This window comes from Poecilia formosa, unplaced genomic scaffold (assembly GCF_000485575.1).
Source record: "Poecilia formosa unplaced genomic scaffold, Poecilia_formosa-5.1.2 Scaffold616, whole genome shotgun sequence".
In the NCBI taxonomy this organism is placed as follows: domain Eukaryota; kingdom Metazoa; phylum Chordata; class Actinopteri; order Cyprinodontiformes; family Poeciliidae; genus Poecilia; species Poecilia formosa.
Window position 1 is genome coordinate 130,495 of NW_006800555.1, and position 16,231 is coordinate 146,725.

General features: G+C 40.6%; 3 protein-coding genes and 1 long non-coding RNA gene across 4 annotated transcripts in view; 2 read left to right on the forward strand and 2 right to left on the reverse strand.

Moving 5' to 3' along the window:
- The window catches only part of lipib (lipase, member Ib), a 12,001-nt gene extending 2,841 nt beyond the window's left edge, over positions 1-9,160 (reverse strand). Inside the window, exons 1-8 of the mRNA XM_007541549.2 lie at positions 8,314-9,160; positions 4,507-4,892; positions 3,749-3,857; positions 3,210-3,311; positions 2,558-2,647; positions 2,306-2,473; positions 1,197-1,286; positions 993-1,101 (exon numbers count right to left, since the gene is read on the reverse strand). Coding sequence (XP_007541611.1) covers positions 993-1,101; positions 1,197-1,286; positions 2,306-2,473; positions 2,558-2,647; positions 3,210-3,311; positions 3,749-3,857; positions 4,507-4,892; positions 8,314-8,365 — 1,106 coding nt within the window. The 5' untranslated portion in view covers positions 8,366-9,160. The remainder of the gene's footprint in view (positions 1-992; positions 1,102-1,196; positions 1,287-2,305; positions 2,474-2,557; positions 2,648-3,209; positions 3,312-3,748; positions 3,858-4,506; positions 4,893-8,313) is intronic.
- On the forward strand, positions 7,709-8,883 carry LOC107834418 (uncharacterized). Its single transcript, XR_001660210.1, has 2 exons — positions 7,709-8,161; positions 8,245-8,883. It is a non-coding gene; the product is annotated as an uncharacterized LOC107834418 (long non-coding RNA).
- Positions 9,161-10,664: 1,504 nt separating the features above from the next.
- Positions 10,665-14,710, reverse strand: LOC103130222 (erythrocyte band 7 integral membrane protein). Its single transcript, XM_007541555.2, has 7 exons — positions 14,473-14,710; positions 14,276-14,388; positions 13,395-13,467; positions 13,118-13,200; positions 11,985-12,188; positions 11,774-11,908; positions 10,665-10,994 (listed from the first exon to the last, which is right to left on the reverse strand). Exons 1-7 carry the CDS (start codon positions 14,525-14,527, stop codon positions 10,833-10,835), a joined length of 825 nt encoding a protein of 274 aa, XP_007541617.1. The 5' UTR covers positions 14,528-14,710; the 3' UTR covers positions 10,665-10,832.
- Positions 14,318-16,231, forward strand: part of LOC103130218 (SH2 domain-containing protein 1B) — a 13,786-nt gene continuing 11,872 nt past the window's right edge. Inside the window, exon 1 of the mRNA XM_016665738.1 lies at positions 14,318-14,440. The gene's annotated coding sequence lies outside the window, so the exon portion shown is untranslated. The remainder of the gene's footprint in view (positions 14,441-16,231) is intronic.

Consider the following 16,231-nt stretch of genomic DNA (forward strand, 5'->3'; position numbering starts at 1 on the left):
AACTAAATCGGAAAAACCAGGAATATTTAAACTAAATCAGAAAAACCTGAAATATTTAAACTAAATCAGAAATTCAGTTAAAATTAATACAGTTCATTGGCAGGGTCTGTAATTAATTAAACATATATTAATCAAACCAAACACAGATAAAATTAGCAACACTTTCAGAATAAAAACTTTTTTTCTGCTAAACTAGACATGAGCTGAACACCAAATACATTCGTAGTTTTTAATCTGTTCTTTAACCGTCAGATTGTTTCAAAGTGTTTTTCTATCCATTGAATCTGATCATTCATGGAGCTTCTTTGAAAATGTGACTTTGGTCTGTCCAATGCTAACATGTAGCATTAGCTGCTATGTTAGCATTGAGATGCTATTTTAGCTTGAATAGGCGTCCAATCAGATCGTTCAGAGGCAGAAATTAACCCGCACCTCCATCGCTGCTGTTAGCAGATGTCACTTGGATGTCAGATTTATGGGTGTACCAGAAACAAACAAATCCTGCTCAGGACTTCTATATGTTAAAAAAAAAAGAAAAAAAAGTGATTAATTGGGTTAAAAATTTTAACGTGTTGAAATCTACCTAAGTAATTGATCAAAAGTCCTGGTGCTAGTTTTAATACCAACTTATTCCAAGTATCATTTTTAAAATTTGCTTTTAAATGGCAAGACATAGATTAAAAGTGGAGCAGCAACAGGAAATGAGGTGGATTAGCAGAGCTGGCTAACAGCTGTCTTCAGTCAGAGGTCTTTGTGTATTTGCTGGGAGACTGACTGCTACTGGAGACCTTTGCTGCCCACAGAATCGCCACTCACAACAAATATTTGAAGATACCTGCATGATATGAGCTACAGCTGCTAAAACCTTTGAAATACTTTCAGGAATCCTGAAGAAGTTCTGGTCCAGACTAAAGGAAGTCCGGACCAGAACCAGGCGATCTGGATCAGGACTTTGCCAGCCTGGTGTTGTACCAGTCAGGAGTCGGACTCACTGGTCTATCTGGGCCTCTGTGAAGTTCCTGCCGCTGTGCAGGCGGATGTAGACGACCCCCCAGCGCAGGTACTGGTTCCAGGTCACCATGTCCACTCTGTAGCTCAGCTCTGCCCCCCACAGGACACACAGAGTATTACAGCACCTTCCAGGACGTATTTACTTCAGAACCAGGTTGGGGTGTGAAAACCTTAGCAGGACTCACTCTGGTAGGGCAGGGCTGCCGTGGTGCTGAAGAAGACTTTGGTCTGTCCCATCTTCACCAGAGCGTCTCTCCACTGGCTGATGTTGTAGCCTGCAGGCACAAACCAGGAATCAAATTATAATGGTTTTACCTGGGATTTAATGTAATAAATTAAATTTCCATAACAGAATGACACTAAAAATATAAGTGATATTGTTTTGGATTTATTTTTTGTCATTAAGTTGGAAACTATGTGCTTTTTTCAATGTATCTCAATATTAACAACACATAAAAAAGTATCCTTCTGCTAAAGCTTAATAAGAGTTTTCTAACTATTTGGGTGATTTTTTTTCAGTTTATTTGGTCAAGAAAATGTTTTTGTCCACTTACAGCAACAAAAATGAGAACTCTCCACAAAAACTCTCCATTAACCAAGTTTAACCAAGTTTCTATTGAGTAAAAAGTCACTGGATGTTTATGACAACATGTTAGGATCATGCTAGAAATAAAAAAAATGAATAAAATGACAAGAATAAACTAGTAAAATTATGAACTAAAAGTCTTATGAAAACAAACTTGTACGAGAATAAAGTCATAAAAATACACATTAGCCAGGAGACCAAAAAATTATTCCAAGAGGCACAGTCATGAGGTGGTGGTTTGGAGGTGGTGAGGATGAACGCAGAGACCCAGGTGATGATGATGAAGATGATTTAATAAGGAGAAGCTCATACAGGCGGCACGGCAGAGAGAATAGCACACAGCTAAATACCGGTAGCAACTGATAGAGGACTGGAAAAACGAGAGCTGATGCCGACACAGGACTTAACCAGTTCTACTGAGACGACTGACGCTGACAAAGATGAGGACAAGAAACAGAGACAACAGGTGGACTTAAATACACACAGGTAATAAAGGGAACAAGACACACCTGGGAATAATCAGGGTCTGACAGGACATCACAGACTCACAGGGGAACAGAACTAAATAAACTCAGAAAAACCTAGAAATAAATACACAAAAAACTCAAATCCTCACAGGCACAAATGGCCCATGAGCCACACTTTGGACTCGCCTGGTTTAGACAGAAGCTGAGGTGTGTTTCTGTGTGTGTGTGTGTGTGTGCGTACCGAGCACAGGACAGGAAGCTGGCTTGAAGGCGTCACACTGCAGACACTGTCCGTCCAGGAAGCGGCTGTAGGAGGAGCAGGGGTATCCGGTGAGCCGGCAGGTCCGGTTCAGGGCGCACAGGAACAGGAACACGGAGCGCTGGTGGTCGCACACAAAGTACGATTTACCTGCAGGAGGACGAGGAGGAGCTGAGCAGGTGAGGGGTAATGATACCTGTGTGAGCCTGTGGGGGTGGAGCCAGAGGGTTTTACCTGAGAAGATGGTTTTGGGGCATCCTGGTTGGTCGATTCCACCGTTGGCGTAGAAATCAATGTGGCCATGAGCTCCTCGGAGCCCGAACGCTGCCAGGAGGAAAAACTGATCAAATTCTGACTGTTTTAATTCAGTTATCAATTAATATGCAAACTGTTTATAAATAAGGGAGCTCCAATTTATCGGCCAGGTGATTTATTGGTGCTGATTTCCTTAACTTTGAGAGATCGGTGATCGGCCGGTTCTTACATGCTAAGCTGATCTGATCTACTTCAGAAAAGGTGTAAAAATCATCAACTGTTCTGGTCTGCAGTGAGGAGTTTGACCATCAGGTCATGTCTGAATGTTTACAGCTAATAATAACCACCCCACTGTTGCCAACTTAGTGACTTTCTTGCTAAATTTAGCAACATTTCAGAAAAAAAAAAATCAATATTAGCCAAAATCGAAATTGGCTAAAGATCGGTAACCAGAAAACTGCAATCGGTGCAGCCACAGTTATAAACATTAGAATCGGAGCTTTAGCTCTAAGTTTTATCAGTTAGAATCAAAATGATGGGATTGATTCACAGCTTGGTGTCTTAGTGTCAGGACCAAATGAAACCTCAGCTCCGTTTCCACCAAACGCTGAGGTCAGTGTGTGATTCTCACAGTTCATGTCGGTGTGCAGAACATCCACAAACATGGCGTCCGACGGGTCCAGCCGCTCCTCCGGGGTGGCGCTGGTGAACATCGGCCCGGCTGGGTCCAAACCTGCAGCACACACTAACGTCAGTCAGTCTACAGAACAGATTCAGGCTGACAGCCAATGAGACAAAGAAGACCTGTGAGGTCATCACACTACATTTTATTTAGTGGCATCCGAGTAAAGAGGTGGGGGAATGAAAATACATGCCAAACTTTTCAGAATGTTATGTAAAAAGTTCATTTTTAATAACTTTGTGTTGGATTGTTAGATAAAATCTCAATAAATAGATTAAAATATGTAACACGAATAAATATGAAAAGCTTATAAATACTTTTGCTAATTATTGTTTATTATTGTAAATACTACAGAAGACAGTAAGCAGACAGATAAATGCTGAGTATTTGTGACTGCAGGTCATTTTCATGGACAGACTGAATGACCTGAAGTCTTTCCTCTCGTCGTTGAGCCGTTAGCTTCTCTGGTTGGATGCTAACAGTTTTACCTGTGATGCGGCCGATCGCTCCCTTCAGGTTCGCTCCCACAAACCCGGCCAGGTGAGCTCCCAGGCTGACGCCGATGAGATGGATGGAGCTCAGAGAGGCGCCTTCCTCCTGCAGCGACACGTTCAAGCAGCATCAGGAGCTGACAGGCCAGAGAGCTAATCAGATAAAATGAGGTTTCTTTAGCGGGAACTTTCATTCTACCGATTAAACCCGTGGAGCGAAGCTCCAGCTGCAGCTCCTGCAGAGAAGTGTGACTGGATGTGGAGTCAGTGGAGTGATGGTGATGCGTTCACTGACTCAGACTGCTTCATAATTTCATAATCATAATTTTCAGATATTGTTTACGTCCTGATTACAGCGTCTGGCTTCTTCTGGTGCAGATTTATTAAGGATTTCTCACATTAATGACGTAAAATAAAACGTGACATGACGGTTCAGACTGCAGACACTTTAAAACAATCTGATTTAGTTTCACATGTGCAAGAAAAACAGATTAGATGAAAATTATTAGGGGTCATACAGTATGAGGGCCGCTTTCACCTGCTGTGTGAATGTAGCTAATCTCACTCTTTGTGTTTATAGATTTGTCAGTTTTTTATTTATTTAAGAAAATCAGAGTTTAAAACAACAAAAACATTTTCTGGGTCTCCTTGTCAGCCTCTGAGCTGAAAGCATCCCGGTCCAGAACCTCTCGCTCTCATCTACTCAGGCTGTGTTAACAGAATGTGACCCAGGTCGGATTTTTCTGCCGCCTCACCTCCATGGTTCTGATGAAGCCCGTCAGGTTGAGCGCCGCCTCCCTGGTGTAGGTCACGGCGGTGAAGTAGTTGAGGTTGGCCGCTCCTCGGTTCCAGTCCACCACGATGACGTTCATGTCCTCCTGCTCGGCCAGCAGGCGCACGATGCGGTTGATCCAGATGGGCGGCGCCCCGGTGGGCCGGTAGCCGTGGATGACGAAGGCGGTGGGGCGCCGCAGGTCCAGGAGCGGCTGGGAGGACAGGCGGTGGTGGGCGACCTCACGGCCGCAGTCCGGGTTGGAGCGCGTGTAGAGCAGCAGGCGGACGTACAGGCTGGTCCCCATGAAGCAGTGGGACAGGTCCAGGTCCGTGAAGTTATCACAGGGCTCCTCGGTGCCGGACTCACCTGGACGGACATCATGGAGGTCAGGGGTCAAATGAAAATTAGAGCAACATCTGAGTCTGATCAAAAAGAAGATGAAGGATAATTCCACTACCTGTTGCTCTGTTTGGAAAATATTCTTCACTTTTTTGTATTTATATGTATTTATTTTAGTAATTGATTAATTTATTGATTATTCTGACAATTAATTTAAAAAATTGGTACATTCTGCAGAATTTTCATGTAACCACTCAAGACTTTTTTCACAATTTTTAAAATTTTTTAAAACAAGTTTAGAAATAAAAATCCAACATTTTAGTTCAATTTATTATCTAGCAGTGACTTCTTCATACAAGATAATAAATCTAAACAAAGAAACAAAGTCTTGATTGTATAGATAAATAAAGATCTAAACTGTGGGAATTTAAAATAAATCCCATTAAAACATATGAAGTATGTTGAGTAATAATAAAAACATTTCCTCCACATAGAAACATTTCCAACCTCCTAAATGTCCTAAATTGATTGTTTTTCCTACTGAACCTTGGATCCAGTTAAAAATGTGCAAAGATAAAAGATCAGATGGTGATTTAAAGTGTGAATGGAGGGATCAAGTCTTTGCTGTTTCAGTGAGGGATCAGTTTAATAATCAGGATAAATATTCAGCCTATTTTAAGGATCTGAAGCCTCCTAATCTAATCTCACTTCATCATCCCAGAAGATTTAAATCAGGACATTTCTGTTTTTATGCCTCAGATGGCATTAAAACTAAATATACACTAAGTTGGATAAAAACCGCAAAGGAAACAAATATCAAAGCCTTCCTGTAGATGAGGAATTACTTTCAGGCTAATCGGATCAGGGAGTTATCTGTTAAGTGATCAGGGAAACCCGGGAGTCCCAGCGGATCCGATCACCACAGAATGTTCTTCCTGAGAGGATCGATGTGGCGCCAAACATTAAGCAACGTCTGCTGGCTTTAACTTTCAATCAAACACAGAGAGATTAAAAAACTATACAACATTAGGGAATAATGTGGAAATAACAGTATTATGTCAGGATGTCAAATCAGCAGCTACATTAGAAACAGCTGATCAGCCACCCAAAGGGTTAAGACAACTGGAGAAGTCTCTGTCTGCTTCATGTTTAGATAAAAACCAGAAGAAAAAGTTAAGCTGGAGAAAAGTGTTTGAATGCTGATGCTGCCCTCTGTCTGCACACCAGGGAACTGCAACGCCATGTTCTAAGTTTAATGTAAAACAAAAATAAACTAATAAAAATAAAGCTAAAGAAGCTGAGATTATGTGAAGGCATCAAGCCGAACCTGACCTCAAATCCAACATGGCTGCTGCAGTAAGATTTAAATTCTGACTGAATCTCTGTGAAACACTCGACTTTTTAGGGTTTGAGGCAGAAAAATACATTTGTTATTGGTTTGTTTTACCAACAGAGATGCAGAAGAGTCAAAGGTTAATTTCTTTCTGACTTGGACATTTTTTAATTCCTGTCATTTGGTGTGTAGGAAACCAAATCATCTGGGGTTTTACTTTAACACAGATCTATACTTTAACATTTGTTTATTAGGAATGAGAATTTTAATTAATTTGATTTGATGTTTTCAGCAAAGATAAAACCTGTTGGAACTTAGATCACGATGTGCGAGTTCCAACTTTTCATCTGTTTGAATTGTTGCCTGCTGATGCGAATAACATCCAGTTATTCGCTTAATAACTGGATGTTTGAACTTCCAGCTGTTGAGTTGAAATCAAATAAACTGGAGAAAACCCTGCAGTGTTCACACCAAACCTAAAATCCAGTATGGCGGCTGCTCATAACCTAGTTTTACAGAGTTAAAGTTGTAGTAAAAAGTTGATTATTTTCACTTTTGATGGTTTGTATCACACACAATCAGCATAAAACATAATCAGTTTGGGAACATTATGAATGCATCAAACACTGAAATCACAGATGCTGAGAACAGATAAATATGTGGATGAGCCAAAAGTTTCTCTGGCTGAAAAGAAACAAAACTGAAGTTATTACATTTGGACCTAAAGAGGAGCGATCTAGAGTTATAGATCTAGATTATAGATCTAGAGCCAACACACAGCATCAGTTATTACATCTGGAAACTAGAGATCAGGCTGAACTCTGACCTGAACCTTCAGAGTCACATAAAGACAGTCACAAAGTCGGCCTTCTATCACCTGAAGAATCTCCAGGATTAGAGGCCTGCTGTCTCAGTGAGATCTAGAGAAACTCATCCATGCGTTTATCTTTAGCCGCATCAACTACGGCAACAGCGTCTGCCTAAAAAACTCAATCCTCCAGCTGCAGCTGATCCAGAACGCTGCTGTTGTTCCCACTAAAACAGGAAGATAGAGAACATCACCCAGTTCTACGGTCCTTCTACTGAGAGAAAAGACTTTAAACTACTATTATTAGTTTATAATTCACTGAATGGTTTAAAGATCTGCTGTTGTTGAACCAACCTTCCAGACCTCTCAGGTTTTCTGGTTCTGCTCTACATCCCCAGAACCAGAACCAAACATGAAGAAGCAGCTTTCAGCTTCTATGCACTACAAATCTGGAACAAACTTCCAGAAAACTGTGAAACAGCTGAAACACAGAGTGCCTTTAAGTCCAGACTTAAAACCCATCTGGTTATCTGGTTACCCATCTGTTGCTTTTGATTCATAATAACAATGATTGTATTTTTCATAACTAACTGTATTTTGTGTCTTGTGAAGCACTTTGAACTGCTTTGCTGCTAAAATGCTCTACATAAATAATGTTGACTTGTGTCTATTTGTAGTTGACGTGTATGGCTAAACCAAGTTACCATGGTAACTGAGCACTTGGCTCGGCGGTTTGTTGACGTTCAGGTGTAACATGATTAAACTGATTGTTGCGTCAGTCCCAATCGGATCCAAACCGAACATCTTGCTGTCCTCAGTGACCCTCGTTCCCAGCCTCGGTCTTTAGCAGCCAGCAGGTGAACAGCTGCACCATCTTCTCTGGGTTTGCTGAATTATTTGCTGCTCTAAATGAGACAAACGTTTTCCGAACCGCTGAGCCTCAGGTGGCGTTTCCTGCTCTACAAGTAGCACATATAAGTGAGACGGTGGCCTCAATAGGATCAAGCTGCTATAAAAAAACGCCTCATCCCGTCACCACCTGCGCCTTCATGGAGCCAGCCGCTGATTACAGCTGCCTGTTGAATAATGAGGTCAGAGGTCAGCAGGGGTCCAGACACAAACAAACCGTCTGATTCCCGACAGATGGAGACGCCTGTAAATAATCTGTTCCTGCTAAGCCTTCCTTCTTCATGCTCCACTTTTATCAGCAGTTTGTTGTTTTCCTGTTGAATCAACAGGAGATCAGCCTGAAAGATGGAAGCAGCGGCGAGCAGCAAGTCTGTCAGGGAGCTGGTGGAGTTTCCTACCTTTGCAGAGGAAGAGGAGTCCCAGCAGAGCCAGCAGGCTGCGGAGCGACATCTTTCCTTCAGCTACAGAAACGGTCTGGACCCAGACTGACAGGGCGGCTGGACGGACCAGGAGGGAGGGAAGGGGGCGGAGCCTCACGCAGGGAACCCTTTCTAGAAGAGGAGGTGGAGGAAGACGAGTGATTTATCCAAACCAGGAGAAGAAGAACGAGGGAGAACTTTCTACACATGAGGGAGAAATCAGAGCTTAATCACTGTGGGGTGAAACATGAACTGATTACTTCACCTGTTGGACATTCTGACACATTTTGTCCTATTAATGGGTCTGATTACTTTAAAACTAGTTTAGGTTATTTCTGACTGTCGGAGCTGAATGAACAAATAGCAACTGAAACAGAGCTTTATTAAAATGTGCAGTAATTAAAATGTGATCAAAGCATTGAGAACCTTTATATGAAGCAGGATCAATAATATTTTAGATACTGGTTGTGTTTTTAATTTAACATCAGCTGCCAGACCAGCTTTGTTTAGAAATGTTGTTAGAGATTATTAATAAAGAAACTTAAGAGGTTTTTATTGCAGCATATATTTTAAGTTTATTGGAGCAAACCAAATTTATAAGGGAATCTGATAAACAGCCTGATCTGGGTTGTCATAAAGGCTGTGATGGTTATTAATAGCTGCAGAGATGCGCCGCACCCAGCCGCTCCTCCCTGCACATCCAGCACAAACACATGTAATTTACCTCGAACAGAGAGCCGAGGTTAGACTGAACCTCAGTAATGTTAGACTGAACCTCAGTAATGTTAGACTGAACCTCAGTAATGTTAGACTGAACGTTGTAACCGTGCAATCAGAGCTGGATGCAAATGAAAGTGGAGCCTTTGCTCTACTTTCATTTGGTTTCTGCAACCAACTTCAGATTTAGTCTCATTTCATGATCATTTTTTATTGAATCATATAAAATGATTTCCTCATCTGTTTAGTGGTGGCATGAATTATTGAGGCAATTTAAGATTTAATTTTGTGCTGGGGGTTTAATAAGCCCTTATTTAGACAATTATATTTTTGTTCTTCTAAGTTTGAAAAGAAAGAAACAAAATCTGCCTGGAAAACTGGACTAAAATACCACAAAACATAATTTTAATATTTTGACCAGATAAAAATGGATTTTTTATTATACATTACACTGCAAAAAAACAGTGTAACTTTAGTCTAGTTTCTTAGTACACTTTAAATAAGAGAAAAGTATCTCACAAGTAACTTTTCATCAATATTAAAGAGTTACTGACTTAAAAAAGCTTCTATGTTTTGATGAAAAGTTACTTGTAAGTTAGTTTATTTCAAGAGTAATAAGATATTATAAAGTAGACTAAAGTTACTTGGTGAGATTTTGTGTTTTTGCAGTGAACTGATTGTTGCTGGTTCTGTCTGCTTTAGAGACGTTTCTGCATCCTGATGTCAGCCCTTCTGAGTGTCCAGGTTAAAGGTCACTGATAGGCCACAGTGTTCAGATCACCTAAAGAGTTTACCTTTCTAAGCCACGCCCCCTCACCTGTCACCTGACCTGGCTGCTTACAGGTCAAAGTGGATTTCCTGATGAGATCATAGATCAGACTCTGATCTCCCTCAGGCTGTTTGTTCTCTGCTCTCCTCTGAGGCAGCATCAGGTTGAAACATCCAGATCTGAGACCCAACCGGACAGGTGAGGAGGTTTGGTCAGCTGGTCAGGATGCTGCCAGATGGCTGCTGGTGGAGGTCGCCTGGGGTCGCCACTCTGGGAGGAGATCCAGACCATTTATCCCTTCAAACCGTAAAACATTTAGGATCCCAGAGGAGCAGAATGTGAGCCAGGTCCCAGAAGGAAGCTGGAAAACAGAACTTTCTCTGGGTTCAGTTCTTTACATGAACACTGAGGATGAGGAAGGACAAGATGGAGAGACAGATGGATGGATGGATGGATGAACAGATGGATGGACAGATGGATGAACAGATGGATTGATGGATGGATGGGTAACTTATTCTCCTAATCTTTTGTTGTGAATGCTCTTCTCATTCTGTTGCCATGGTGACCATCTCGTTAATTAAAACGAGTTTAATTAAATCAGTTAAACTCTTTTAACTGATTTAATTAAAGGATTTCTTGGTGAAGTTTCCCAGAATTAAACCTGCTGGACGTTTGAATCTAAACTTAAACTGCTGAGATTATTTATAAACTTTAAAAGTCTGTAAAATCAAAGTTTTTACTGTTTCAACTAAACAAGTTTTATATTTTCACTGGAAAAAAAACACAGGCAAAGTAAAACACCTTTAACTTTTTAGAGTTAAGGAACACAGAAACATCCATGGAATAATTTGCAAACACTTCTGGTTTTATTAAATATGAAAATGTGATAATTTAAAAAACATCTGAGCAGACAGACGGACGTCCTGAGAGCTCAGATTGGTCTGGTTCTGTTTAGCAGCATCTCTTGTCTCTCTGGGTCGGATAACTCAGCGGTATCTGCTGCGTCTTGGTTTTACTGGATCTCTGTGGGGACGATCCAGACCACGATGGAGGCGCCGCTGTCCACAGACGCCAGCGTCTGCAGGTATCTGAGGTGCAGAGCCACCGGCGACAGTTCAGACGCCGCCGCCCTTAAAGTACGAGACGCCTTCACTTCCCCTTCAGCCACGATCATCTGAAACACAGAGATGCTTACAAAACCAACACAAACATCACAAATAATCCAACCTTCAGCATGACAACAACTCCACACATAGAAATATCACACATTTGAGTTTAACAAAATGTGAATGAGTTCATTATTTAGTATAAAATTCTCATCGTTCCCTTTAGTTACTGACATTAATGAGGAATAAAAACTTTCCATTCCACTCAGAAAAACAAAAACAACAGAAACCGGAAGAAAAAAACTCATTTGATGAACTGAAACTAATGGCAAAGAAACAAGAAACAGGGGTGTCCAAAGTGTGGCCTGTGGGCCATTCGTGGGGCTTGAAATGATTTTGTTTGGCCCACAACCACAAGTCATGAACGGCAAAAATCTGGCAAACAACAAAACAATTAATGGCCCAAAAAATGTGGAAATGATCTGTTTTTCTTTTAATAAGGCAGCAGGTCAAAGCCACAGTTTCTGTGTGACGCTGCTCTGTGCTACGCTGAAGCTAGCAGAGGCTGTCATGAATGTTAAGGCTAGTTAGCATAGCCTTTGCTAGGCTGATGGCAGATAAACAGTTTTCTAACAGTAAGCTGGCATATTAATAAGCGCGTACATGAGATTGATTTACAGCACTAAGACCCGCCTCCTGGCTCTGATTGGTTGTTTTTGCATTTCTTCAGTATTTCAGGGAGGTCGAACAAATATGTAAAACCTATTTTTTAAAGTTTCATGCTGCAGCTTTCAGGTAACAGTGAGTGTCGTGGTGAACAGGGTAGGTGCTGTTACTGCAGCGGTACCATCGCCCGGGCCGTCCTCTCAGCCTCGGCCTCTGAGGCCAGGCAGCGCTGCAGGCTGTTGGGAAGCCTCAGATCTCTGAGCTCCACTCGCTGCACCTGAACGCCCCACGGCCTGGAGCTGGTGTGCAGCGCCTCCTGCAGTATGTGAAGCAGCAGAATCATTTTTAACCCTGATGCAGAGCTGAACTGTGGCAGCTTGGCTGCGTCTGACCTCCATTCTCGTGGCTATGCGGGGCCGCTGCGTCAGCAGGTCTGTCAGAGTGTGAGCGCCCAGCGCCGCCCTGAGGCTCGCCTGAACCAGCAAGTGTGTGGCGTCACAGCCATTCTGCACCCGGGTGAACCACAGGGTGGGATCCACCACGCGGTAAAACACCACCGCGTCCACCAGTAACGGGACGCTGTCTGCTGTTAGAACCTGCAGGAAGGAGGAGGAAACGTCTGACATGACCTTCAGGTTTTACCACAGACGGTCACAGACAGTGAACAAGAGAAACAATAAATGGCCAAGGAGAAATAAATCTAAACCAAAATGTTGACACTCATTTAATGTATTTTCAAATTCTCTGATGCCAAAATTTGTAAATTAAAAAATCTTTACATCATTAAAGACAGAATTTTAAATAGTATTTAAATCATTAAGATATTTTCTGACATTATAAAGTCAGACATTTGCAAGAAAAAGTGGCATAACTCCTCAGAATGAGACGGTGAATGATGGAGAAGCATATCTGGATCTTTTCCAGAATGGAAATGGTACATCTGGGATCATTTCCTGGATCAGAAATGTTCCTGGACCAGAGCATTTTCAAGGTCCGGACTCACCATAAAGCCTCGAGCAGGACCCAGAAAAACCACCGGAGACGGTGAAGAAGACGCTGCAACATGGATGCATCGAGTCTGGATCAGAAGATGTTCTTTTAATATAAAATGTCAGAGAGTATCCTAGTTTAATATTATAAATGTTTGCTTTTAATAATGGAAAACTGTACATTTTTACTTGCAAATGTATGACCTTTAAACAGAAACATGACATTTTTATGAAAATGTTTCAACAGAAATGTGCTCCTCCCTGACCAATTATTTGTTTCTTTTATTGAAAATTAAATACATAGGAAGTTTAATTCATAAGACATGTTGCAGTTTTTCTAAGGATTTCAGTGCAGATATAGTTTGCATTTAGAAGGTGTTGTATGCTCAACAGAAATGTAGCTGAAATACTGAGGAAAAGTTAAGTTCAAGAATAAAATTAACCTTATCCCAACTTATAATCTGTTTGACACAAACACATTTAACATGTAACTGTAAATAAATGCATGCAGCAGTAACTGTTTAATGAGCAGAGACCTGTTGAGGGCAGAGGCAGGCAGAGAAAGTTCGAAGGTCAACCTTCTGAACGTCGTCCAACCAGGGAATGAACCAGATTAAACCTGCAGGTCCAGAGTCGGAAAAAACCAACAACATTCACAATATTACAACAGGAGACGGAATAAAAATATGTTTAACAGCCTCAGAGAAGAGCTTTCCTGTTCAGAGTCTTAAAATGTCAGCGTAATAAATGTATTCATTAGTATAATAATTAAAAACAAAACGACTGCAGTCTGAGTTTGACAGAAAAAGATACCAGGTCCTTTCGCTGGTCCTTTAATGACCCGGCCCAGTCTGAAGATGACAGCCCTCTCATACTCCAGGACAACCTGCACCACAGACACAATGCATCAGTTAAAACACTGATTCAGAAAAGATACTCTTACTTATAAATGATTTAAAACAAAAATCATGATGGCTGCATGATGGTGCAGTTGGTAGTCATTGTACTCTGCAGCAAGATTTTGAAATAAATCTGATTAAAAACCTTAAAAACACACTAATCTCATGATTTAAGAGAAAATGTCATTACTGTAAAATAATCCTTTCTAGACTGTGTAGTGTTCAAGCTAGACATCATATATTGTAGTGAAAAATCCAAACAAAGTCTAAAAACTATTCCCCTTATTTTTTAAATAATTTGAAAGTTAAAACCAAACTGGATATATTTTAGGAGAATCGCCATAAAATAATTGTGACCAGGTTTAACTTATCTACATGGTGTAGAGATGGCAATGGACCCCATATCAGGTTGTTTAGAGCCAAAAAACCACATCTTCCTAAAAATATTAAAGGTTGCAAGTATATAAAATAGTGTTTTATGGAAACTGTCATTAGTGTAAAATATTAAAGCAAAGGTCTGACCTGTGTAGGTTGTGTGTGATTTTTTTAAAAGTTTCTTTATTTTCAGATCTCATGTTCTTTATTGCCAAATTCTGTCCATACTTGGGTCTGTCCAAACAGTGAGAATTATATAATTTATGTTTAAACAGACTGTTACAAAATGATCCAGTTCATGTTTGACCATTTAAGTGTTTTATATTTATAACTAAAGCGAACAGAGAAGGTGGTCCGGGCCAGCTGAACGGAGGGCGGCAGCCATTTTTAACCGGGTGCTTCCGTTTGCTTTTGCGTTACCTGAACACAGCTCCACGCTGTCAAGGGGAAGGTGAGGAGGATGAAGAGCACCGACAGGAACGTCAGCACCGCCCCCAAGACGCCCAAAACACCGCCCTGCCTCACTTCTCCACCTGCACACACCAACAGAGGCAGTTAAACCAGCTTCACCTCCAGCTAATCACGGTGAAATCCCGCTAACGGCTAAATGTAGCGACCTGTTCCATGATCGGAACCACCAGCAACTCCAACCTTGTTGTAAACACCGGTCATTATCCTTCAGACTCCTGATAAATATGTCTGTTTCAACACAGAGTTTCACTAAAAACAACTGGAAATGTGTCCTCAATGTTAACCATGATAAACGTCTTATTATATTACACTTAAATTAAATAGTTTTCAATAAAGTTTTCGCAAGTTTTGCGTTTGCCCCGCCCCCACGGGATGTAGACGGCGAGCTGTCGCTTAGCAACCGGAGGATGCGCCCTCAGAGCCGTGGGCGCCCTCTTCAGGTCACAAGAAGAAATTACGGTAATTACTATTTACTTTATTCTACCTAAGGGAAACGTTTAGATTTTTTTCGTTCTTATTTAGGGCTTAGTTTCTCAGTAAATGACACAACACTAACTTAATAAAACATTTTATTTTATCTTAGAATAAAATAAATGGAAATACAGCAAATTAAGAATAATAATAATAAAAAGCAAACCTGCAAAGTTTAGAAAATGTTTAGCAAAACTCAATTGTTCCAAATTAGTTAAAGAAATACAAAGGAAACCGTCTGCAGCTCCTCCAGAGCGCCGCTCTCCTGGGTAACGTGAACCCAGAAGGCTCCATTTGTTAAAGCCGCTGGATGAGTTACTTCCAGCGGTTTTTAATTCTTCGCAAAGGCGGAGCCTCGTCTGTAGTGGTTGAGCAGCGGACTGCGCATGTTACAGTCTAATTAACTTTTGCATCGTCATTTATTTCCTCAAGATAAACTGCCGGCTCCTCAGATGGATTAACACAAAGTTGCATTCTCTTTAGTTTTCTCTGGTCTGTAATGGAGACTTGAATTTAACGCGCCATTTCAACCAAAGGTTTGTAATGCGCTTCCTAACCATTTTTTATTTGTAAGTATTGATTTTATTTGTTAGCCATTTAGCCAAGTCTCTGTAGAACCTTTTGTCTCTGCTAATGACATCTTCAATACATTTTTTGATCCCAGGCTTATTTTATGGACTGAACAGACAGAAACAACAAAAACTTATACAGTTTGAACTGTTGATTTTATTTTTGAACCATTTTTTTATTTTGAAGTGTTGATTTTATTTTTGAAACCTTTTTTATTGTAAAGTGTTGATTTTATTTTTGAACCNAAGTGTTGATTTTATTTTTGAACCATTTTTTAATTGTGAAATGTTGATGTTATTGTTATTATTGAACCCTTATTTATATTGAAGTGTTGATTGCCTGAAGGACCTTACACATTAATTGCCCCATACGGGGTTTGAACCGACGACCTCGGGATTACCGGCACGGTGCTCTAACCTGCTGAGCTAACTCACCTACCTTACAAACTGTTGAGATTCCATGGATTTAAGAAGAACTTACATGATCTTACCACAATGAAGATTTGATAAAATGCTTATATTCTAATGTTTTTCAAAACAACATACATAATATTTTATTTTCCAGAGATTTTGTATTTTGAAGTGTTGATTCTATTTTTGAACCATTTTTAATTTTCAAGTGTTGATTTTATTTCACAGATATTTTTTATTTTAATGTGTTAATTTTATTTTTGAACCATCTTTTATTTGTATTAATTTTATTTTTTAGCCATTTAGCCAAGTCTCTGTAGAACCATTTGTCTGCTAATGACATTTTCAATACAATGTTTTTGATCCCAGGCTTAGTTTATGGACTGTAATGTGAAATTAGGCACAAGTCTGACAGTTTGTTCACCAAGTTACTGTGCTCTCTGAGAGGATCTGT